The sequence below is a fragment of the Zalophus californianus genome, chromosome 9 (genome assembly GCF_009762305.2).
Source record: "Zalophus californianus isolate mZalCal1 chromosome 9, mZalCal1.pri.v2, whole genome shotgun sequence".
NCBI classification, from domain to species: domain Eukaryota; kingdom Metazoa; phylum Chordata; class Mammalia; order Carnivora; family Otariidae; genus Zalophus; species Zalophus californianus.
This window is the reverse complement of record NC_045603.1, coordinates 45,756,937-45,783,079: the sequence shown is the minus strand read 5'-3', so window position 1 is coordinate 45,783,079 and position 26,143 is coordinate 45,756,937. Positions and strand designations below refer to the sequence as shown.

The 26,143-nt window shown below is 38.7% G+C and overlaps 1 protein-coding gene across 1 annotated transcript in view; it reads right to left on the bottom strand.

Moving 5' to 3' along the window:
• Positions 1-15,545: 15,545 nt before the first annotated feature.
• Positions 15,546-26,143, bottom strand: part of TSPAN8 (tetraspanin 8) — a 75,650-nt gene continuing 65,052 nt past the window's right edge. The window contains exons 8-10 of the mRNA XM_027594963.2: positions 22,624-22,758; positions 19,762-19,845; positions 15,546-15,842 (exon numbers count right to left, since the gene is read on the bottom strand). Coding sequence (XP_027450764.1) covers positions 15,789-15,842; positions 19,762-19,845; positions 22,624-22,758 — 273 coding nt within the window. The 3' untranslated portion in view covers positions 15,546-15,788. The remainder of the gene's footprint in view (positions 15,843-19,761; positions 19,846-22,623; positions 22,759-26,143) is intronic.

Sequence of the window (26,143 nt, the reverse complement as noted above, 5' to 3'; positions counted from 1 at the left end):
GGCAAAGATATAAAGGGATAAGAGGAAAACAAAGTTGAAGGTTTGTGAAGTGCTTACGGAAGAGTGTCTGGAGATGTGCAGGGAAAAATGGAATTAGTTCTTACAAAGAGCTTGGTAGCTAATTCTAAACTTGGGAGAGAGTAATGTAACATGGTAACATCTGCATTTTAGAAATATTCCCATGGCACCATGGGGAATAGATTTGAAATGAAAATAAAGGTAGGAAAAAAACATCAAAATATTATTGCAATGATCCTAAAGAGAAATGCAGATGGCCTAAGCCTGGGCCATGACCAAGGATGAGGAAGAGAGAAAGTACAGTAGAGGTGTCAATAAGATGGAGTGACCAGTTAGATACAGTAAATAAAAAGGAGGTGTTGAAGATGACTCTGAGGTATCTGGCTTGGATGACTAAGTATTTGTTAATCCTGATAACCAAAATCAGAAAGGCAGAAGGAGAAGCAGATTTGTCTAAGCCATCTCTATTTAGCACCTAAAAAATTCAACTCAGGGGCTCAGGAGAGTAGTCCTGATGAGGGCTGTGGATCTTGAAGTCCTGGGAGTCTGCTAGGAATTGTGGAAATAGTTACCATCAGCAAGGAAGGGAGTGGAATGAAAAGAAGAATAAGACTAGAAGCCTGAGAAAGTCCCAAATGAAAGAGGTGTCCAGAATAAAGACAATAAGTAACAGAATATAGAACAGACATAGAAGGCGCAGCCGATGCAGTGAGGGTCCCCATTAGAGGGATGATGAGGGAGATGGAAGCGGAAGGATAGAGGGAGGGAGAAACAGTGCCAGGAGGATTGTGGAGGCTACAAGACAAGATTTCAAGAAAGTTGTGGTGACCTGGGGGCAAAGAGGTGAAGAAGAGTAGAAGTCAGTCCTTTCAATCCATAGAAATGAATAGAAAGAAACGTAACCAAATCCTATTTAAGTGCCTGCTGCGGGGAGGAGTATAGAAAGACATTTGGTGAGTGTATAGAGGTAGAAACTTAATCTAAGCGTGTTTCTGGAAGCCTCAGGGCCAGCATATCATGAGGATGTTGGAGGAGCCCATCTGATGGTAGCTCACCAGGCCCCAGAACTGCACACAGAACACCACGGGAAAGACCTTGTTTCAGTTCTCATGGCCCCTTCAGAGGCAAATCCATACCTGAGGTAGAGGACAAGATTTTTTTCCATTACTTTGGTGCCAAAATTGGTCATGAGACTGTTCAGAACATGTACATGCCTACTGCACACACCATGTTGCCATTTCTTCTCTGAGGGCTTGCTGCCTCCCCAGGGGCTTAGCCGAGTCTTACTTAGGTTCACACACACACACACGTACACACAGAGTCACACACAGTCACACTGATACATTTCTCCTCTCCTTCTCTCTTGCCTTCAGTTGGGGTCTGGGAGACACCTCTTCTAAGATGGTGAGGGATCAGCAGTGCCCCAATCTCTCCCTCTTGCTTCTCCCAAATACTTGCTGACACTCCAAATACATAAAATGTCCCCAGGTAGGACACACAAACTTGACTGCTTACAACAGCTGACAGGGTATGTAGATGAATGAAGCAGGCCCATGGTGGCTCTGCCAAACTGGAGCTCGAGCAGCTCATCTCAATGGGCAGGCACTGTACTGTTCTAGCAATTCCTCCTTGTGAAATTGCAGATCCAGCTGTGGCAGATCTTCCAGAGTTTTATAGTAAGTGTCCCAACTTTTAACTGCCAGGAGCTATTAAAAACGTTTTAAACACTGTGAAGAAATACAAAACACATCTGAAGGCAAAGAGGCCCAGAACTCATGAATATAACCCATCTGCCTTAAAATGTTAAGCTTTTGAATGCAAAAGCTAGAAGCATGGCAGATTATTCTGCTTTCCACCTTATCACTTCCTCCTCAAGGGTCCTATGTGCCTGAATAGTGTGGACGTTTGGGGGTGGTGATGAGACAGTAGAGAGAGAAAGACCAAGATAAAAAAATATAGCTCAAGATGTAGAAAATAGTCTGCAACACAACAGAAAGAATTTAAACCAAAAGGGCAGAAAACTAACATTTAGTGTACATTTTTGATATAACCGACAACACACATGTATTACCTCATTTCATCTTCATAAAGATGCCAATAAGTATGAATCATTATCCCCAGTTTACAGGTGAGAACCTGAGCTTCAAAGGGATGAAGCAAATGGCCTGTGGTTACACAATGGTGGAGCTGAAGTTTAAACCCAGATTCTTTTTACTTGGAAATCATGTTCCTATTCAATCTGCTTTCCAAGTGGTTGAATGCTCACGTAATGACAAATGTGGATGCGGCCAATATAAAATATAAATGTGCCTAGGACCATGTGTTTCTCTCTAGTCCAATGCCCACTACCATCTTCCTTGGGGAAAAAAGTTGTCTGGGGAGCTGGCCCCTCTTGCTACTCCAATGTCGTCAGTTCCTATTTTCCTCCATCCAAGCTCTTCCTCCAAATTTCCTTGTTCTTTCAAACCATCCTCTTTGTTCTTTCTTATGAGCCATCTAATCAAGAATGCTACTTAAAATGTTTTTTTCTTTACATAAGTCCGTAGGGCTATGCTGAATTTTAGCATAATTTTGGTTAATTACAAAACTAGCAGAAGTATACTTTAATTCTAGAATGTGTAAAAAGCCTATGTATCTACACTGCACACCCATGGAAGACACCACTTCTATTTAACATTCCACTGGAGGTTTAGTCAATGTAATAAAATTTTAAAAAAAGGAATAAAAATGTGTAAATATTGGAAAGAAAGAAAGAAAGAAAGAAAGAAAGAGAAAGAAAGAAAGAAAGAAAGAAAGAGAAAGAAAGAAAGAAAGAAAGAGAAAGAAAGAAAGAAAGAGAAAGAAAGAAAGAAAGAAAGAAAGAAAGAAAGAAAGAAAGAAAGAAAGAAAGAAAGAAAGAAAGAAAGAAAGAAAGAAAAGAAAGAAAGAAAGAAAGAAAAAAAAGAAGAAGGAAGGAAGGAAGGAAGGAAGGAAGGAAGGAAGGAAGGAAGGAAGGAAGGAAGGAAAGAAAGAAAAAGAAAGAAAAAGAAAGAAGAAAGAAAGAAAGAAAGAAAGAAAGAAAGAAAGAAAGAAAGAAAGAAGAAAGAAAGAAAGAAAGAAAGAAGAAAGAAAGAAAGAAAGAAAAGAAAAGAAAAGAAAGAAAGAAAGAAAAAAAGAAAAGGAAAAGAGAAGAAAGAAACAAAGCTGTATATTATAAGCCAATGATATGGTGGTATACATAGAAAATCCTTAAATAAAATAATCTACAGGTAAATTATTAAAATTAATTAATAAGTTTAGCAAGGTTATTGGATTGAAGATCAATGCACAAAAATTGTATTTCTATATACATTAATTTCTTTTAATAATGTTTTATGAATTTTCTGTTAGAAGTCTTCCAATTATTTATTAGATTTATTCCTACCTATTTGACATTTCATGATTCTTTTATAAATTATAGCTTTTTAAAAATTTCCCAATGTGTAATTTTTATCATTGTTATACAGAGATACAATTTTGTGTGTCTTGACCTTAAATCAACAACTTTGCTAACATTACTTATTAATTTAAATAGAATGATTTCTTTTTTTTTTAATATTGTTCTTAAAGCTTTTTTAAAAATTTTTATTGTTATGTTAATCACCATATATTACATCATTTGTTTTGATGTAGTGTTCCATGATTCATTGTTTGTGTATAACACCCAGTGCTCCATGCAGAATGTGCCCTCTTTAATACCCATCACCAGGCTAACCCATCCCCCTACCCTCCTCCCCTCTAGAAACCTCAGTTTGTTTTTCAGAGTCCATCATCTCTCCTGGTTCATCTCCCCCTCTGACTTACTCCCCTTCATTCTTCCTCTCCTGCTATCTTCTTCTTTTTCTTTTTTCTTAAAATATGTTGCGTTATTTAATTCAGAAGTACAGATCTGTGATTCAACAGTCTTACACAATTCACAGCGCTCACCGTAGCACATACCCTCCCCAAAGTCTATCACCCAGCCACCCCATCCCTCCCACCCCCGACCACTCCAGCAACCCTCAGTTTGTTCCTGAGATTAAGAATTCCTCATATCAGTGAGGTCATATGATACATGTCTTTCTCTGATTGACTTATTTCACTAAGCATAACACCCTCCAGTTCCATCCACGTCGTTGCAAATGGCAAGATCTCATTCCTTTTGATGGCTGCATAATATTCCATTGTGTATATATACCACCTCTTCTTTAGCCATTCATCTGTCGATGGACATCTTGCTCTTTCCACAGTTTGGCTATTGTGGACATTGCTGCTATAAACATTGGGGTGCACGTACCCCTTCGGGTCCCTACATTTGTATCTTTGGGGTAAATACCCAGTAGTGCAATTGCTGGATCGAATGGTAGCTTTAATTTCAACTGTTTGAGGAACCTCCATACTGTTTTCCAGAGGGGTTGCACCAGCTTGCATTCCCACCAACAGTGTAGGAGGGTTCCCCTTTCTCCACATCCCCGCCAACATCTGTCATTCCCTGACTTGTTAATTTTAGCCATTCTGACGGGTGTGAGGTGGTATCTCATTGAGGTTTTGATTTGGATTTCCCTGATGCCGAGCGATGTTGAGCACTTTTTCATGTGTCTGTTGGCCATTTGGATGTCTTCTTTGGAAAAATGTCTTTTCATGTCTTCTGCCCATTTCTTGATTGGATTATTTGTTCTTTGGATGTTGAGTTTGATAAGTTCTTTATAGATTTTGGATACTAGCCCTTTATCTGATATGTCATTTGCAAATATTTTCTCCCATTCTGTCGGTTGTCTTTTGGTTTTGTTGACTGTTTCTTTTGCTGTGCAAAAGCTTTTTATCTTGATGAAATCCCAATAGTTCATTTTTGCCCTGGCTTCCCGTGCCTTTGGTGATGTTTCTAGGAAGAAGTTGCTGCGACTGAGGTCGAAGACGTTGCTACCTGTGTTCTCCTTTAGGATTTTGATGGACTCCTGTCTCACGTTTAGGTCTTTCAACCATTTGGAGTCTGTTTTTGTGTGTGGTGTAAGGAAATGGTCCAGTTTCATTCTTCTGCATGTGGCTGTCCAATTTTCCCAACACCATTTGTTGAAGAGACTGTCTTTTTTCCATTGGACATTCTTTCCTGCTTTGTCAAAGATAAGTTGACCATAGAGTTGAGGGTCCATTTCTGGGCTCTCTATTCTGTTCCATTGATCTATGTGTCTGTTTTTGTGCCAGTACCATACTGTCTTGATGATGACAGCTTTGTAATAGAGCTGGAAGTCTGGAATTGTGTTGCCGCCAGCTTTGCTTTTCTTTTTCAATATTCCTCTGGCTATTCGGGGTCTCTTCTGGTTCCATACAAATTTTAGGATTATTTGTTCCATTTCTTTGAGAAAAGTGGATGGTATTTTGATGGGGATTGCATTGAATGTGTAGATTGCTCTAGGTAGCATTGACATCTTCACAATGTTGGTTCTCCCAATCCATGAGCATGGAACGTTTTTCCATTTCTTTGTGTCTTCTTCAATTTCTTTCATGAGTATTTTATAGTTTTCTGAGTACAGATCCTTTGCCTCTTTGGTTAAATTTATTCCTAGGTATCTTATGGTTTTGGGTGCAATTGTGAATGGGATCGACTCCTTGATTTGTCTCTCTTCTGTCTTGTTGTTGGTGTATAGGAATGCCACTGATTTCTGTGCATTGATTTTATAGTCTGCTACTTGACTGAATTCCTGTATGAGTTCTAGCAGTTTTGGGGTGGAGTCTTTTGGGTTTTCCACATAAAGTATCATACCATCTGCAAAGAGTGAGAGTTTGACTTCCTCTTTGCCCATTTGGATGGCTTTGATTTCTTTTTGTTGTCTGATTGCTGTGGCTAGGACTTCTAATACTATGTTGAATAGCAGTGGTGAGAGTGGACATCCCTGCCGCGTTCCTGACCTTAGGGGAAAAGCTCTCAGCTTTTCTCCATTGAGAATGATATTTGCTGTAGGTTTTTCGTAGATGGCTTTTATGATATTGAGGTATGTACCCTCTATCCCTATACTCTGAAGAATTTTGATCAAGAAAGGATGCTGTACTTTGTCAAATGCTTTTTCTGCATCTATTGAGAGGATCATATGATCCTTGTTCTTTCTTTTGTTAATGTATTGTATCACGTTGATTGATTTGTGGATGTTGAACCAGCCTTGCAGCCCAGGGATAAATCCCACTTGGTCGTGGTGAATAATCCTTTTAATGTACTGTTGGATCCTATTGGCTAGTATTTTGGTGAGAATTTTTGCATCCATGTTCATCAAGGATATTGTTCTGTAATTCTCCTTTTTGATGGGATCTTTGTCTGGTTTTGGGATCAAGGTAATGGTGGCCTCATAAAATGAATTTGGAAGTTTTCCTTCCATTTCTATTTTTTGGAACAGTTTCAGGAGAATAGGTATTAATTCTTCTTTAAATGTCTGATAGAATTCCCCTGGGAAGCCATCTGGCCCTGGGCTTTTGTTTCTTGGGAGATTTTTGATGACTGCTTCAATTTCCTTAGTGGTTATAGGTCTGTTCAGGTTTTCTATTTCTTCCTGGTTCAGTTTTGGTAGGTGATACATCTCTAGGAATGCACCCATTTCTTCCAGGTTATCTAATTTGCTGGCATAGAGATGCTCATAATATGTTCTTATAATTGTTTGTATTTCTTTGGTGTTGGTTGTGATCTCTCCTCTTTCATTCATGATTTTGTTGATTTGGGTCATTTCTCTTTTCTTTTTGATCAGTCTGGCCAGGGGTTTATCAATCTTGTTAATTCTTTCAAAGAACCAGCTCCTAGTTTCGTTGATCTGTTCTACTGTTCTTTTGGTTTCTAGTTCATTGATTTCTGCTCCGATCTTTATTATTTCTCTTCTCCTGCTGGGTTTAGGCTTTATTTGCTGTTCTTTCTCCAGCTCCTTTAGGTGTAGGGTTAGGTTGTGTATTTGAGACCTTTCTTGTTTCTTGAGAAAGGCTTGTATTGCTATATACTTTCCTCTCAGGACTGCCTTTGCTGTATCCCAGAGATTTTGGACAGTTGTGTTTTCATTTTCATTGGTTTCCATGAATTTTTTTAATTCTTCTTTAATTTCCTGGTTGACCCATTCATTCTTTAGTAGGATGCTCTTTAGCCTCCATGTATTTGAGTTCTTTCCGACTTTCCTCTTGTGATTGAGTTCTAGTTTCAAAGCATTGTGGTCTGAAAATGTGCAGGGAATGATCCCAATCTTTGGGTACCGGTTGAGACCTGATTTGTGACCTAGGATGTGATCCATTCTGGAGAATGTTCCATGGGCACTAGAGAAGAATGTGTATTCCGTTGCTTTGGGATGGAACGTTCTGAATATGTCTGTGAAGTCCATTTGGTCCAGTGTGTCATTTAAAGTCTTTATTTCCTTGTTGATCTTTTGCTTAGATGATCTGGCCATTTCAGTCAGGGGGGTATTAAAGTCCCCCACTATTATTGCATGGTTGTCAATGTGTTTCTTTGCTTTTGTTATTAATTTCCTTATATAATTGGCTGCTCCCACGTTAGGGGCATAGATATTTACAATTGTTAGATCTTCTTGTTGGATAGACCCTTTAAGTAGGATATAGTGTCCTTCCTCATCTCTTATTACAGTCTTTGTTTTAAATCTAGTTTGTCCGATATAAGGATTGCCACCCCAGCTTTCTTTTGGTGTCCATTAGCATGGTAAATTGTTTCCACCCCTCACTTTCAATCTGGGGGTGTCTTTGGGTCTAAAATGAGTCTCTTGCAGACAGCATATGGATGGGTCTTGTTTTTTAATCCAATCTGATAGCCTGTGTCTTTTGATTGGGGCATTTAGCCCATTTACATTCAGGGTAACTATTGAAAGGTATGAATTTAGTGCCATTGTATTGCCTCTAAGGTGACTGTTACTGTATGTTGTCCGTGTTTCTTTCTGATCTTTGCTGCTTTTAGGCTCTCTCTTTGCTTAGAGGACCCCTTTCAATATTTCTTGGAGGGCTGGTTTCGTGTTTGCAAATTCCTTTAGTTTTTGTTTGTTCTGGAAGCTTTTTATCTCTCCTTCTATTTTCAATGACATCCTAGCTGGATATAGTATTCTTGGCTGCATATTTTTCTCGTTTAGTGCTCTGAAGATATCTTGCCAGTCCTTTCTGGCCTGCCAGGTCTCTGTGGATAGGTCTGTTCCCAATCTAATATTTTTACCATTGTAGGTTACATATCTCTTCTCCCGAGCTGCTTTCAGGATTTTCTCTTTGTCTGTGAGACTCGTAAGTTTTACTATTAGAAGTCGGGGTGTTGACCTATTATTATTGATTTTGAGAGGGGTTCTCTGTGCCTCCTGGATTTTGATGCCTGTTTCCTTCCTCACATTAGGGAAGTTCTCTGCTATTATTTGCTCCAATATACCTTCTGCCCCTCTCTCTCTTTCTTCTTCTTCTGGGATCCCAATTATTCTAATGTTGTTTCGTCTTATCGTATCACTTATCTCTCGAATTCTGCCCTCGTGATCCTGTAGTTGTTTCTCCCTCTTTTTCTCAGCCTCTTTATTTTCCATCATTTGGTCTTCTATATCACTGATTCTCTCTTCTGCCTCATTTATCCTAGCAGTTAGTGCCCCCATTTTGGATTGCACCTCATCAATAGCCTTTTTGATTTTGACTTGGTTAGATTTTAGTTCTTTTATTTCTCCAGAAAGGGTTTCTCTAATAACTTCCACGCTTTTTTCGAGCCCAGCTAGTATCTTTAAAGTCATGATTCTGAACTCTAGGTCCAACATCGTACTAATGTCCGTATTGAGTAGGTCCCCGGCTGACGGTACTACCTCTTGTTCTTTTTGCTGAGGTGATTTTTTTCGTCTTGTCATTTTGTCCAGAGGAGAATAGATGAATGAGAGAACAAAATGCTAACAGGTTTACAACGTCCCCAGCAAATATACTGTATACAAATCAGAAAAGACCTGATACCAGGGGAAAAGAAAGGGAAAGAAAGAAAAAAGAAAGAGAAAAAAAGAAAAGAAAAAAAAAAGATAAAAACAAAAACAGAACAATACAAAAAAAGCAGAATGTGATCAAATATGATCAGGCTAGTGCATAGATCAGTGCCACACACTAGAATTTGGGCGTATTTTGGTCTGTTAGAAAAAAGTGCCTCCTAAAATTTTAAAGGAAGAAAGACATATATGTACAAAATAAGGGTTGATACAATGAAGGGATAGAAGATGACTGTAAAGATGAAAATTATAAAAGATTTTATAAAAGGACTTGATAAGATAAGAAGTTGTTTGAAAAAAGAAAGAAGATTTAAAAAAAAAAGAAAAAAGGGAGAGAATGTGATCAGGCAGGAGACTAGAACAGAGCCATACACTAGTGATTTAGGGTATATTTTTATCTGTTAGAAGAAACTGTATCTCAAAATTTTAAAGAGAGAACAACTTATATATATATGCCAAAAATAAGGGTAACTACTATGAAGGGATAAAATATGACTCTAAAAATGAAAAATAAAAAATGTTTTTTTTTTTTTTAAAAAAGAGATTGATAAGATGTTGGTTGAAAAAGGGAAAAAGAAAAAAAAAGAACAGTTAACAAAAATTAACTTTGATGAACTAATGAATCATGGTAAAAAAAAGCCATGAATTCTATGTGCAGTATTCCCCTAGCGCTGGAGTTCTCCCGTTCTCCTTGATCGGTAAACTTGGTCTTGGCTTGCTGGCTGTTCGTGCTTATCTTCTGGGGGAGGGGCCTGTTGCTATGGTTTCCAAATGTCTTTGCCGGAGGCTGAATTGCCCCGCCCTTGTCGGTCCGGGCTAAGCAAGCTGCTCGGGTTTGATCTCAGGAGCTTTTGTTCCCTGCAAGCTCTCCGTACAGCCTTGGAGGACCAGGGCAAAAATGGTGGCCTCCCAATCTCCACCGGGAGGAGCTGAGAACTCGGGGCCCCATTCCTCAGTGCGACCCCAGAGAAAAGCAGTCACTCCCTTGTCCCCGGTCTCCGGCCGCACTCCATGCTCACCCGGCCTATGACCGAGCGTTGCTATCTCTGGCACCCGACCCCGTGTGGAGTCTCCAAACCCAGCAGATCCCTGCGGTGCACTCCCCCGCCGCTTCTCCCCGGGAAGGAAGGGGAGTCTCCCCGGACCTGCCGCTTGTTGGGTCCCTGCTGGAGGAGCAGTGGCCCGACTGGGCCGCGGATCACAGTTTATGGCAACCCTGAGCTGAGAGCCCACGCCTCGGCTCCGTCTCTGCAGTGCCTTCCCCGCTCCGATACCTGGGAGCTCTGGTGCACTCAGGCACCCCCGGTCTTTCTGTGACCCCAAGGGTCCTGAGACCACACTGTCCCGGGAGGATTCCACCCCCTGCTTAGCCACTGCAGCGACATCCCTCAGCGGAGCCGACTTCTAACAGTTCCGATTTTGTGCTCCGCGGCTCTATCACTTGCCAGAAGAGGCCGGCGGAGGCCCCTCCCCCGCCGTCTATCCTCCCGAATATCACCTCGGATTCACTTCTCTGCACGTCCTACCTTACAGTAAGTGGTCGCTTCTCTGTTCAGATAGTTGTTGCTACTCTCCTCTTTGATCTCCTGTTGAGTTCGTAGGTGTTCTGAATGGTTGATCCCTATTCACAGAATTCCTGATTAAAGACAAAATCTAGGTCTTCTACTCTCTCATTGCTCCGCCCTAAATAGAATGATTTCTAACAGAAAAATTCTAAAACATTATTAAGAGAAATTAAAGAAAATCTAAATAAGTGGATAGCTATACCAAATGGGGAGACTTAATATTATAAATATGTCAATTCTTCCTAAACTAAGTTATAAATTCAGAACAATCTCAATAAAAATTCTAGTAGGGTTCTGTGTGTGTGTGTGTGTGTGTGTAAATTGGCAAGCTGATTCTAAAATTTCTACAGAAATGCAAGGGCAAAGAGTAACCACAACATTTAAGAAGAATAACAAAGTAAGAGAGCCTATTCTATTTTATATCAAGCCTTATGACATTCAACAGTTATGGTATCAGACCAAGGATAGAACCACACGAAGAGTCCAGAAACAGACCTTGAGATGATCTGGAACAATATCCCACTTTTGCAGCTGGCTGTGTTTGTCTAGTAGAGAGTGTTTGGCAAAGGCTTGCATTATCACCCAAGACAGTCATCCTTTCTGGGATACAAAAGTTACACTTTCCAACTGTTGACAGTTCAAATTATGTGACTCTTGGTCAATTTAGATTATAGGCACTGACAGACAGTATCTCTTTTATCAAAATGATAAAATCCTACTTTAATGCTCTAAGTTTGGTCTAGTAAATTCAGTCTCTTGAAAGATGCTCTTACATTATTGTAAGAATAATTAAAAATGGGATCAGGCTGCTACCATGGAAAATGAGAAACACTCACTAATTATGTGTGTTCTTAGTTTGTGTCTTTGCTAGGTGTGTTAAAGAGGAGTTTCGCTACAGTAGGTGATGGGAAACAAAATATTTTAGTTGGGCTCATTATACGCCAACAAAATCAAGATATACGAGTAAGGTAGACAAAGAAACAAAGGATGTTGAGTAGACTATTAGTTGTTTCTACTTCAGGAGGGAGTAAGAAAGATCACATAGGATGGTGGCAACAGGGAAGCAGAGAAATGGACAGATTTGGGAAGCATTTGCCAAAAGCTAATATGATTACCTATATCTAAATTTGTGCAACACTACAGTCTTAAGCATAACGAACATAATTCCTACATTTCTCTTAACTGGAAGAAACATTTCCATCTACATTGAATAATCAGTTTGACCACAGTTATCTTTTATTTTATTCTTTTATGTTGGTTAAACAATTTAATATGTCTTTGAATATGGCAGTTTGTTCTGGGAGGAATGAAGGTAAAGTATGAGCTTATTCTTAAAACTAATTTTAATATACTACAAGAGAATAAAAGTTTCCCTCATAATCACCTTCAGTAACCAAAGACCAAAATTAAAACTTTGATGAACTATCACAAGCAGATAAATATCTTCTTCTAGATAAAATTTCTTAATTGCAATGGAGGAAACTTTAAGTTAAGTGATTTGCAAAAATCCCAAAGCCAGCAACCTATTGGAGCCTGGTCTAGGATGACTCCTGACTCCACTCCAGTTCACTTTCCATGGTAACACGCACTTTACTGACCCCTGGAAAGAGGATATTTTGTTATTCAGATGTGATTCTAAAGCAGTTTTTCTCAATCAATCCCAGCACTATGGGGAGTTCGGACTGATAATTCTTTGTTATGGGGGCACATTCCTGTGCATTATGGGATATTTAGCAGCAACCTGGGCCCCTGCCCACTAGATGCCAGTGACGTTCCCCTTCTCCCCCTGTTGTGACAACCCAAACTGTCTTCAGACAGTGCCACACAATCCCTGAGGGACAGATGGCCCCCAGTAAGGAACAACTGCTCTGAAGTCCTCCCTATCCTTAAAATACTTTGAACTTTGATCAAAACAGAAAGAATTCAGGAAATTCTGTACCATTTCTCATGAAAATCTTAATGTCAGTTATACTTTGCCCAGTTGTACTACCCTTTAATCAACAAGTTCAGCCCCTTGTGCTTGCTCTCTAAATGTCCAGTTGCTATGACAGTCTTCTCCATCTGCTCAATCCCGTCCTTGCCATTTTTAGCTTGGCTTTGTGTCGGAGGAAACTACATTTCCCAGGCTCCCTTGTTCTTGGGTTTCTAGATGAGGTCAGCCAACGGGAGGTACTGGCAAAAGAGTGGGCCAGAGGAAAGAATCCAGGGCACTTCTCCCTTTCTCTGTTGTGACGATAGCTTCTGAGTCACCTCCGTGGCTCCTACTCTTGCTAACCAGCCCTTCCTCTGCTGTCCCTGCCATGGTTCCATCTTCTGCCAGGTGGTACTGGATCCTGGGATCTGGTAACACCATCTCTGGCCCTCCAGTTCTAAAGGTGGTAGTGACTCCCCACAGTTGCTAATCTCTGGTTTACCTTGCCTTCCCATTCGGCTGCTTATTTCTTCCTTCATCTGTGTAAGCAATTGGTATGGACTGAATTTTGCTCCCCCCCCCGCCCCCCCCACCCCATCCCTCCTCCCCACCCAATTCATATGTTTGGGCCCTAACCCTGAGTGTGGCTCTGTTTGGAAGTAATTAAGGTTAAATTAGGTCATAAGGGTGGAGCCCTGATCTGCTAGCATTAGTGTTTTAATGAGAGAAGACAATGGAGAGTTCTCTCTCTCTCTCTCTCTCTCTCTCTCTAATATTCATTGTTTAAGCCACTGAGTCTGTTGTATTTTGTTACAGCAGCCCTGGCTGACCAATACAGCAATTCCCTGCATTGTATTTCTGTTGTTTGAAATAGCTAAGAGAGTTTTATGCTTTCCTGCTTACCCTGACACAGCTCTTTATATCACTGATACCATAAAATGTTTACCATAAAATATCCTAATATGTGCCTGACACTATGCAAAAGGCACTTCCATATTCATTTCCTTATCTATTTCTCCCAACAACACTGGGCAAAATGACATGACATAAGGAGCCCAGGTTTCAAGTCACTTAAACTGAATCACAACTCCTGCAGTTGCTGGCTGCACGACCTAAGAAAAGTTAGTTAAGCCCATTCATCTCTGGTTTCCGTGTCTGTAAAGTGGGCCAAACAATAGTACTAACCTAAGAGGGTTGTTCTGGATTAAATGAATTACTCTATGCAAGGTGCTTTGATTATTTTTAGGCACACAGGGCACACAGCATGCTCTCAATAAATCTAAGTATTAGTTTTAGCTATAGTTTGCTGAGCACCTATTGTGTGGTAAGCACTGTGATAGGTACAGGGGACATAAAGACAAATAACAATCAATGCCCTCAAAAAGTTGCAGTATACTAACAGAGACAAACACAGGAACAGGTGATTAAAATAAAATATGGCAAGTACATTAATAGACATATGGGAAAGCCAAATAGAGCATGATCCATTTGGGAGGCAATTGTTTGGGAGGTTTGGAAGGCAAATGTCAAGGTTTGGATCCCAGTTCTGCCGACCACTAATGGCTTTACTCTAGGCATGTTACCTAACTTCACAGACGTCTCTATTTTCTTCCCTGCCAAATGAGGATAATAGTATCTAGTTCATAAGCATGTGGTAAGAAGAAATACGACAATAAAATTAGTTTCTGGTATAGTTCTCAGGTGATGACAGGTGCTCGGAAAAGGATAGTTATCTTTATCAGCAACAGGCGAGCACAGAATTAGGTTGCCCAACCCAGCCCAGTATGCACCCCCTGCCCCCCGTTTCCCACTCCTTCCCCACTCTGATCCATTTGATAATGACTGCCTTTCTTTCCCTTCCTCCTCAGAGAGGAGATTAAGTCTACCCTACTTGTCTAGTCTGAGTACAGATAAGCACAACCGCTTCAGAAAATTTCTTGGACAGAACCCATTAAATCTAAATATACAAATACAAAGCTATCCCACCCCTGCATACCTATCCAGAAATCAGTACCTATAAGCACCAAAAGATATAAAAGAATGTTTACAGCAACTTTATTCATACTAGCACCAAATTGGAAGCAAACCCAACACCCATCAAGAGGAGAGTGGGTAAATACATTGTAATATATTCATATACGATGGAATTTTACAGAGCAATGAGAACAAACTAGAGTTGCATACAATAATATAGGCGAATCTCACAAACAAAATGTTGAGTAAAAAGAGTACCTACTTTACTATTTCATTTATAGAAAGTTCAGGAGTAAGCAAAATGAATCTATGGCCATAGAGATCAGAAGAGTGGTTACCTTTGGGGAGGTAACTTGCGAGAGCAGTGATATACTGGTAAACGATTACCAACACACCTCTCAAAAAAAAAGAAAAAAAAATCTGATTTTACAGCATTTCCAATTTCCATGGTATCAATCCTCCCACCACAGTGGATTTCAAGCTACCAATGTGATGTCACTGAGCACATGTTATATATACAGTCTGCCCTGGAGAGCTGGTGTGAGCCAGCTCCAGCACATCAGAATAAAGGGGCATTCAGGTGTGCTGAAAATGTTCTATATCTTGATCTAGAAAGTGCTTACACAGGTGGAGTCTTAAGATTTGTTCTCTTTATTGCGTGTATATTATACCTAAATAAAAAGTAAAATGTAAAAATGCCTGTAAGAACTAGAAAGATAAAAGCAGTTATATCCATGTCCCAGAGGAAGATCCAAAGAGGTACCAGAGATTCAAAGACTAAAAGGCAGCACTCAGATCTTCTTGCCCCACCCCTGCCTCAATAGCTAGGAGAAAAAAGAGATACCATTAGTAAAGAGTAGCACAAACAGAAAAGAGATGTTGACTCTTTCAGCTGGGCCACTCTTAATTTTTTCAACTTGAGGTTCAACTTAATGTTATCACCAATGGTTGATATACCACACAAAGAGAGCGTTGCTTCTGAAAAGCCCAGATCACTGCTTTAACTAACTATGGCACTATCTGCCCCTTAGCAATGAAGATTAATCCACTGGGTGGCTCCAGATGAATGTTTTAAGCACAGTACCACCTGAACACAATGATCAGACATGGAAATACACCAGCATAAACAAGGTTACTTTTATTTTTAGTAAAAATAACATTCATATCATTTTCCTTGTGTCATTCACATCTTAAATATGTTCAATGTGTCTGGAAGATACCTGTGATCTAGCTAAATGAGACATTTTAATGAGACAGCTGCTCCTAATGTGTACAGCACTCGTATATTTTAAAGTTACAAAACAAAGCAAAATGTTAAAGGGGCTTGATGGATGATAGCTCGACACATCCACAGATTCATTTGCTCCCAATCTGGCAGTACAGGACCATAGAAAATACCAGACCAAGTACCTAGAAAATAAAATAACAAGATTAACATGGAATTTAAATGCTGGAGACATTATAAATAGACAGAAAGAACATTACACATGAAAAGATTCTGGCTCCTGACAATTCTAATCTTATTTATCTAAGTCATCTCTCTGCTTGGGAAATTGGAGCCTCCAGTGGGACAAAGAGCATTGGAAAGCTCTCTGAGTATTTTTTGTGTTTTAATCAGACTTTTTAGCTAGCCAATCCGCTTCTAACTGGCCCTGTTGGGCAGTATTGGCTGCCCCAGAGCACCCCATCCTTCTCAAACACACACACCCTTCTGTGGGGCATCTACCCTGGAGCTCTGGAGAACTCAGGCCTCTGGGGGCTAAATATACCTACTGCTTCCATGGAAGGGTTATATGATCATCTGGTTTAGATCATGTGCATAAAATCAAGGAGTCTAGAATTTCTCCTGCCATATTTTTAGGCATTGCAAGAGGAATGAAGAAAGTCACTTTTTTTTTTCTTAAAAAGCTTCTAAATCTATGGGGAATAGTTTAATTCAGGAATTTCCTTTGAAGTGAAAAAGCACAGCTGAAAACCTGGGGCATAATTTCCATCTCGTTTAAATGGCTCTCCAAGAATGAGGGGCCCCCAAACGTGCCCTCCTTGACTCTGCAGTCAGTGCCTGGTCCTGCTGTGGCTCGATGCAGAAATGATGGAAAGGACCCATGTGTATTACAGATGGAAAGTTTCCTCCCCACCAGAGGCAGGAGGGGAGCGAGGTGCCATTTATGCTGAGTCATCCCAAGTGTTCCTACTGTACTGAGGCATCCTGCTTACTAATTCTTCCCTGGAAATGCATTTCAAACTAGAACTCCTGCCCAATATTTATTCCTTCTTAAAAACAAAACAGTAGATACCAATTCTCTACAAAAATAATGTTTCATCCATAACATTCTTTTAGAATGACCTGGAAAAGCCCTGAAATTTCTTTTTTTTTCTTTTTCTTTTTTCTTTTTTTCCCTTGGTCCCAAGCCTTCAGTCTGGGAGACAAGTATCAGGGAAGAGGAAAGAAAATGGGCAAAAAATAAATAAATTAATTATTAATTAAAGAAAGAAAGAAAATGGCCAAAATATTGGGATAAGGCAACTCTCTATTGTCGTTCACTGTCACATCCTTGAAATAGAAGTCCACCATTCATCAGCAGAGTAGACAGTTAATATCACACTTTCTTGCATTGGAAAAGATAATTTACCACTGTTCATAAAAACAGAAATAATTAAAAGAGATTCATCACATAGTGATGTATGCTAAGACTTGGGATAAATGTGCTAAGTAGTGTGCATGAGTTTCCATATTCTCAGGCAGTCCAAAAAATGTTATAAAATTCTCATTTCCCTCTCTCTCTCTCTGTTCCTAGGACCTCCTGTCAAGATAATGTTTATCCTACACAGTGATGACGATCAATGTCAATGGCTTTTTTTCCCCCCAAATTAAAATGAGGAGTGGAAGTGCTGCTCATTTTTTGTGCTGTTAAGTTGCGTAGTCAAGTAAGGAGACATACGATAGTCTGGTTAGTCAATGCTGAATAATGAGAATTCCAATGTCTAGAGATGAAATTTTCTTACAAAATAAAGCATTTTGCATAGATGCCTGACATCCTATCCGAGAAAAATCCCTCAGGGATGTGGTCTTAACAGAACCTTGGAAATAACTATTGGCCAGTCCCTCACAGCCTGGGCCTAAGCAGATTATCATCAGAGGTCTAAATGTCAGAGGGTGATTTTTTTCGTGTGATATTTGCCTATGGAAATAGTTTGAATATATTTTCTGCAGGAAGACATTTGTTTCTATTTCCTTCTCAAAAATAGTTATTAGAGGGATTTTTCTCTCTATGTATATTTGTGTTTTCTTGAATTTGAATTTGGGAAACAGAATGGATAAAGGCCTGTTAGGCAACTAGTATTAATGCCTATAAGACAGACTAATGCACATTTTTTGGATATAGTTTTATGGACTGGATATTTTCAAAGCTCCTTTTTGAATTAAAAGAGAGGGAATATAAAATGATTTTTTTCTCTTCAAATCCTAGAGGGAAGGCAGGTTTTAGATTGAGGGAGTGAACAGCACAAAATGGCAAACTGTTCTTTGAACCAACTCTTTGCTATATACTACTGTATAAATTCCATACCTATAAATTACTCCATGGTAAATTACTCTACTAAGGTTTTTTCCTATACGTGTCTTTAGAACAACAGTAAGATATCTAAATATGTAACAAACACACGGGATATACCAATTTCACAAAATACTGAAATGCTATTCCTCTTGTAATCTTATTTTCCATTAGATGTACTTAGATTCTTGGCAATGCCTTTGGCTATGATATGAGAGACATCAATCTCCCCAGTTGATTATGTTCTTATTTTCTCCGGATTTGCTTCCAAGAAGTTTCTTAAAAGCATCAGTGGTTTGTAGCCAGTCATAGTCAATTGTCTGAATTCAAGTATAACATGGATTTGACACTTCTATTGACACTTACACAGAATACCTCATTCAAAGCCTGATCTTTCGATCATTCATTTAAAGTATACTCCACCAACATATATGTACGTGTGTTTTATGCTCATAAATGTACGAGTACATCTATGTGTGATTCCTTACTCATCTCTACAACCATTAGCTCATTATTTCTAAACTTGCATGAACCCAAAATACAAAGCAAAGCAGCAAAGGACATTTTACAAAAGGCAGAATCAAAAGAGAAGCAGACCCGGTGCATAGCACCATTTGACATACATCATATATCAGACAAAAAAGAAAGTTATCCATATCTACTGACACAGAATGTGTCATACTTAGACCTATTAATTTGGACTGCAAGGAAGTAATACTCAACAGCCCAACTTGCTGTTCAAACTCTACTAGTAACCTAAAGGACCACTTAGAACACTAAATTGCTTCAATCCCAGCTAAAATTCCTCTCTGTTCGGTAAAGTAGCACAAGTTAAGAGGTAGAAAGCTACCAGAAATCCCAGGGAGGACATTGTATAGCAATCTACGAGAGTGAAGCAGAAGTTACTCATTTGACCTAGCCAGCCCTGAGCCGTAGGAAGCAGGAAGACACCTTACACGTTATTAGGATTCTTAACAATGTCCTGACAGGGGATCAAGAGTGAATTGACTCACTTGATATCTAAATTAGCCAAGATCTGGAATGATTCCAAAAATGCTTCTCTGAAATAGTTTTAGTTCATCTTTTTTAGCAAAGAATTTTAGGCCATGTACAAAGCATCTTCAGGTTCTTAAAAAAGTCATGTCAAGAAAATCCATCAAGAAAAAATCCTATACAGGTTTATAAAAGTCTACAGGACTTTTTTTCAACACCAATAATTAAAATGATGAGAGTAAATATATAAATCTCAAATTTCCTTTAAAACTTCAAGTGAGCCCATAGTCTTTAAGGCACCTGTCTCTAGTTTTTTAAAAACTGTCAGATTTCTTTAGACAGAACAGCAGGAAAAGAGCTCCCCACACTCTTGAGTTTTTATGTTCTGCTTCAAAATCGGGAAGAGAGATAAGAAATTGTAAAGGTCATGTTTTGGTTTTGTTTGGTGCTTTTTCTTCTAACTTCAGGAAACTTTAACTCTTGGCCTAGTTTTCAACAGGAAAAGGATATCTGGGACTAAGAACTGTGTAAGTTAATTCAATTTTTGTTTCCCAGTGGAGAGATCATTCATAAATAATGGTTTCAGCCCTGCTGAATTGATAGATTATAATCCTCTCCCCAGACTGAAGACTGCTAGAACAAAATGCTAGACCTTGGGCAGTTGGCACCCAGTGTTTTTCTCAAGCACCTTGTTTATATTTGGCTCACTATAAATATTTGTTGGAATTAATGAATAAACAAGGGAATGAATAAAGAGTCAACAATACAAGGTTATACTGTACCTCAATAGCCACCAGTCCAAATGCTATTCCAATAACAATGAGAAAATGTTTGGCAACTATTTCTTTTATGAAAGAAATGCATGGCTGTTAAAAAAAAAAAACATAAAAAGTTACATTTAATCAAAATTTTGGCCTCATTTTAATTAAGATTGTTTCCCCCCCATTGGGTTGACTTTTTATATTGCTACAGAGGAACAGTCAACAAAAAGGAATTGGCTTATTTCACTCTGCCATTCCACCATGCGACACTCCACCCCGCTCCAAAAGGTTGTTAATTGTGGCTTGTTCATACGTTAGAAAGCACCGAGAAGTAAAATTTTGCTTCAACTATCTCATTGATAAATCTAGGGATCTTTAGGTATAAGGAATAATTTTATCCTAACTTTCAATTATTCATTTTAGAACTAGTATCACTTTGTGTATTTTTAAGCTTGTAATCTGCAGCAAAGAGTTCCCTGGTTGGGGTTTCAGCTAATTGGAGCACAAATTTTCCATTTTTAAAACAAGGTTTTTAAAAAAAGGCCTTAATAATTTATATCAGGGTTATTTTTACTTTAAAACGGAAAAAAATTATTATGTCCACTATTTTGTCTTTACTTCAGATAAAAATGAGAATTTAGAAACTAGCCTCTCTGCCACATTTGTTGAAATATGTTCAAACTAGCATGCAATTTCAAGCTTATAACATTTCAGACCAGACCTAAAAATTCTAACAATTGTAAATTATATGGATAATTTTCAAAATGGAAAAATACTACACAATGTAATAGTGGTATTACCTGTATTGCCAGAAAATATATCATCCCTGTGATAGTCTTATATGCACAGAGGGCTAACAAAATATTGCTATGGTTAATAAAATAGAAGTTCTCCATAAGGCTGAGTAAAACAGTCTTTTCCCTCTCATTCTTGAATGTAATGGGTTTCTCCATTCACATCTGATCCAAAGTGGTAAATATTAGAGTAAATTATTATGTCATTTAGGGTTAACTATGAGATTAATGATCTTATCTACTGAGTCACATTCATTATATTTGAGGAGTTTTCTCCCCCTTTCCCCTGCAGATAACCAGGTTATCCTGGCAAAAGGGGGAGAGGGGAGAAATGTGAATTATGGCCATTCCAGATTTCTTATTTTTCCAGACTTCTTGCAAATGACACAAGGCAGATGGAAGTAGTTTATGAATTTATGACCCTCCTTTTGGGAAACTGGTGCAGCTATCAGCCTATCTTCTGCTGAATTATGTGTGAATTTGGAGGGAATATCTATTACTTTTTAGGATAAAAAAAATCTATCCTGTGGAAAAACATCTTTGAATTGAATCTTTAACAGGCAACAAATAACAATCTGCAACTGAATTTACTAATGTCCTCATCATCCTAAGTGGCAACTGCATTCATTTACACCATATTTATTTCCCCTCTTTCCTCGCAGATATCACATCACTAAACTAGGTCGGGAGGAATATAAAAAGTAAGAATGAAACTGTTTAATGATACTACTTTGATAATAAAAAACATGGTTGCTCTGTAGTCTGGTTGGGATAACTTCTCCCCTTGAATTATGTTAAGTACAAGTAACAGCAATTCCCCTTTAGAACAGAGTCTCCTGATTTTTGATGAGATTAGCAAAAGGAATGTGACAGCCAGTGGGAGAGAAATTTCCCCCAAGATACTTTCTACTTCCTACTATATAATTAACCTCAGTAGCCATTACTACACCAATGTCAAAATGAAAATAATCTTCAGGTATTACAGAAATTAATTCATTGACATATAATAGCTTTTATGCATCTTTCTCTCAACTAGATTATAATCTCTTGGAGGGTCCAGAAGTATGTGTGATTTTAGCAAGGGCCTGTCTGATACATAGTGAGCACTGAAGAATAGCAGCAAATAAATGAAATATTAATATCAATTATCATTTTCCTATGCATTCCTCCCAAGCAGAAGGAACAATTTATGTAAAGCCCTGTGGTAAGAGATAGATATTACATCTGTGAACCCTGAAGACTGTGTTAGATAGGGTCATGTAATACCTTGTCCCTATCTAAGAAACACCAAATAATTCGTTGAAATGAAGTTGCCTAGTTTTCTTTCTCTCTTCATTATTTGAGCAACAGCTCCATGAGTGCAGACATTGTGCCTGTCAGGAATGGATTTCCAGTGGCTGGTAAAAGGCCTGGCCCATAGGAGGTGGTCAGTCATATTTGATGAATTAAGCAATAATAAGAAATATAACATTCACATATTGACATCTACAAGTGACATAAATATGACATCTACAGTACATAAAAGACAAACCCAGCTTTTCCAATTGACTTTAAATGTCTGAGGCAACTTCTCAATTGGAGCAATAATTAGGCAAATTGATTGATAACACTTAACATCCAGAGCCAAACCCCTAAAGGTCAAGTCTTTATACCTACACAATTACTTGAGAAAAGGAACCTTTGATAAGAAAAAGGAATTTTTATTTTGCAAACTAAAGTGAAAATATGGATTTCTAGGATTTATGTTAAAAAAGAAAAAGTAGAGAAGAATAATGATTAAAGTCATTAATCATTAATGAGGATGAGATAACTTTCATCAGTTAGCTTGTACTTTCCTTCTCCTTGCAGTGGATTTCTTTGATCTATTAATGTTGACTTTAAATGATATCAGACTCACAGAAAAAAACGAAATTCTTTTACTTTTTTATATCTGCTTTTATCTTTAAATTTTTGGGTGGGGGTAAATTCCTGGGACGTTTATATCATTATTCCTATTGTATTTGCTTGCAATTTAATTTTTTTTGTAAAGACTCATTGTGGAAAAAAATCAACAGAACCATTTACCGTGTCAAATTTGATTTGTTCTCACCTGTTGGTAAACATGTTTGCCTTCATACATCACACAAGAAGAATCTGACGAACTTGGACATTCACATGACACAGAATTCTGCTGAAAATTATCTCCCCAGTCAGCAGCTCCATTGACCAAACCGCAGCATTTAAACTGTTTAATGAAAAGTAGATATAAAAAAACAATCACCAAAGAAGATAAAAAAAAAAAAAAACATTGTTAATACATTGAATCCTATTTTTCTGAAACTATTATTAAGGTGTTTCCTATACTAAAATGTCATGTAAATCACCTCACCAACTTCTCTGGATGTAGAAGCAAAAATGAAGGAATCTTCCATTTTGGTCTTAATATTAATGAAGGAAAAATAGGATTGCAGATGCACAAGTCTGAGGAAGTTGGAGAAAAGATGAAAAATTCACCTAGTTTTAAATGATAAAAGAGAGGGGCTGAATCAGATCTACGTATCCTAGATTTGGGGAAAGAAGCTTCCAAAGAGTTCATGAGAAAATCAAGTTCTCTTTAAAGAACTTTTGTTCAAAAGAGATGAGAGGTTTTATTTTTTTTTTTTTATTTTTTTATTTTTTTTTTTTTTTTGAGATGAGAGGTTTTAAAAAGATGAAATTTCCACCTCATGATCTTTGATCATTTTTGGAGGAGAGGAGGAAAAGAGTGAGAGGCTTCTCAAAGGCCAAAGAAGATGCTTAGTGAGCCTCCCGTGAGCCTGAATTTTATATGGATATCCGCAAAATGGGGGAGGGATGCAAATGAAGGATGAAGCTCTTAAAATAATGTCAAGGAAGTCCCAGAATATACTGAAATGTGGGCAAACACTTAAGGAATCTATGGTCATGTTTTGGGAAGGAAAAACAAGGAAGCAATAAACCCAATGATTCAGGGTATATGGCACATCATATGATTAGATGAAAGAGAGAAGTAACTGTCCCTCATCTTGTTCTATTTAATCTATTAGAAAGACAACTCTTCATGAAGAAAAGGTAGAAAAAAATTGCTGAAGAAAATAGAACCAAGACTACATGGTTTTCTAGGCTCAGATGCATTATAATGCCAGGATATCGAGAAAACTTCCACTTACTGGCTGGGTGACCACATTACCCCATTACTGAACCTCTCTGTGCCACAGTTTCTTCATCTGTAAAATGCAGATAATACTAGTTGCTCACAGTATATGTAAGTCGTAGATTTGTTGTAAAGAAAAAAATGGGAAAATTCTTGTGAAGATATGAAGTGCTTAGCCCAGTGCCTGGCTTGTAGAAAGTACTCAGTATGTGTTAGCTATTGTTGTTATTTTGTGGTGGTGGCTGCTATTTCCATTATGCTCTGTTCAACACTGATATGAATAATTCAGATAAATATTTGGAAAGTACCTTTTCAACTCTGTAGTGGATATAGAGCTGACAGTGATGATTAACGCTTTGGGGAATGGAATCAAGTTCCAAAGTTAGTTCAAACAATGGACTCAAACCAACAAGTTCAGTGGAAGTAGATATAAAGTCTTGCACTTCGGCTCAAAGCCTTAATTGTACAAATATATGACTCAGCAGACATTCATATGACAAAGAGTGAGAGAGTTCAGTTGGCCCCAAAGTCAATCAATAGGAGCAAAGAGGGCAATCTTGAAATAACTTCCTTTCCTGTTTCCATGGTAGACATGATTAATTGCTCATGCTTTCTGATTAAATAATCTTGAATAATATTAATTGATATAGACAGCCAGATTTTTTTTTTAAAGCCCCATTAGATGCACTCACAGATCAGTCCATATCTGACACCCAATATACCTCAGGATTCCTTAGGGAGGCTTAGAAACAGAAGACACGGTAGGAGGTAGAAAGGCTAAACTTGGTATGATATCTGGTCACCAGATCAGATGTGAGAGAATTTGAGGAAGAAGTTGGTCAGGATTTGTTGAAAGTGTTATCACAGCTGGCTGACCAAGGCACTGCACAGTGAATAATACAACAACCTCTAGACAAAGAGTCATCACCAAGAATCCAAGAGGAGCACATTCCATTAGTATGTTAGCAGAGAATTCATGGGAGGAATTCTCTGAAATCCAAAGAGAAAACCACTTTGTATCTACAACTTCTATCCATGTGTGGGTGGGGCCGCAAGTCATCCAGCCAGAGTTTGGTGTAGGATTCTTTTTCCAAAAGAGCATTACTAAAAAGGAAAAGCCCTGGTGGAGAGAGGAAGGAGGGAGGGACGGAGCGAGGGGGATGCACAAAGTGGATCATCAGGAGCGGATGTAATATGGGATGCTTTCCCACTGCACATGATTCAGCTCTGTAGAAATGAGCCCGGCGCCCCACCCCCCTGTCACTCCCACTCTGACCCCATGCATTGGAAGAAAGAAAGGAAGAGAAGATGAGAGAAAGAGAGAGAGGGAGAGAGGGAGAGAGGGAGGGAGGGAGAGAGCAAGGGAGGGAGGGAAGGAAGGAAGGAAGGAAGGAAGGAAGGCAGGAAGGAAGGAAGGAAGGAAGGAAGGAAGGAAGGAAGGAAGGAACTCAAAATGGGCATTAAAAAAGAACTATAGTTCTATGAACATAGGAAGCTTCAGGCATAAGATTAGTGTACAAGAATGGAAGTAATTCAGAACTGTGCCACAATAAACAGAACATTTAGAATCCCGTGGTTGGTACCGAGACCTTGGATATCAGGGACAATGTGCAGCAAGTGTGATTCAGGACTCAATCCAGAGATCCAGTGGTTACCTATAGTACATATTGTCTTAGGTCAACCACCAGGGAGGATCAAGGATGGTCCCACCCAGGGGAAGAACTGAGTTGCTTAAATTCTTCCTGCTTTAAACCTGGATTGATCTGGGCTCCAGAGTGGGATGCTAGAGGGGAGAGGATCAAGAAATGCAGCTATTGGGGAAGCTGGGAAAAGCACACCCCAGAGGAAGTGAAACAGAGACTGACTACTATCAGGTTTCAGCTCTTGGAAATGATGCTTTAAGCAGAATTTTTACAAGCTGGAGTCTATTCAAACAGGAACTGGGGAATGCTCTGGAAAAAAAAAAAAAGTCATCTGATAAATAGTTCAAGAAACTAAGGATGTTTCAACTTAAAAAGCAAAGCTTTTAGAAGTCATACGATAGCCATTGTCAAAGTAAAAGTGGCAATGTGCCGAAGCATCAGTAGATTTTCTTTTTCCTCTGAAAGTCCAGAAGGAAGAACGAGGACTAAATGATGTAAATCCTAGGGAGTCAGGTTTTGTTTCAAACTAAGAATGAACATACTAATCATCAGCCTTAGATATAAATGGGATAGGATGGGCAAAAACTGATGAACTTTCAATTCTTCAATGTTTAGAGAGTGGATGAACATAAATATAAAATACTTCAATCAGTGAGAAGTCAAGTTAAAGGCCCTACAAAGTCCAACTGTCCTCTGAGATTCTGAGAATTTCCCTAACACGTGAACTGAATGCTACATGTAGTTCATACGATGGGAATTCTGAATGAAGAAGGAGTGATTAGGAGTTTCACAGAGTAAGTAGTACTGTAGTCAAG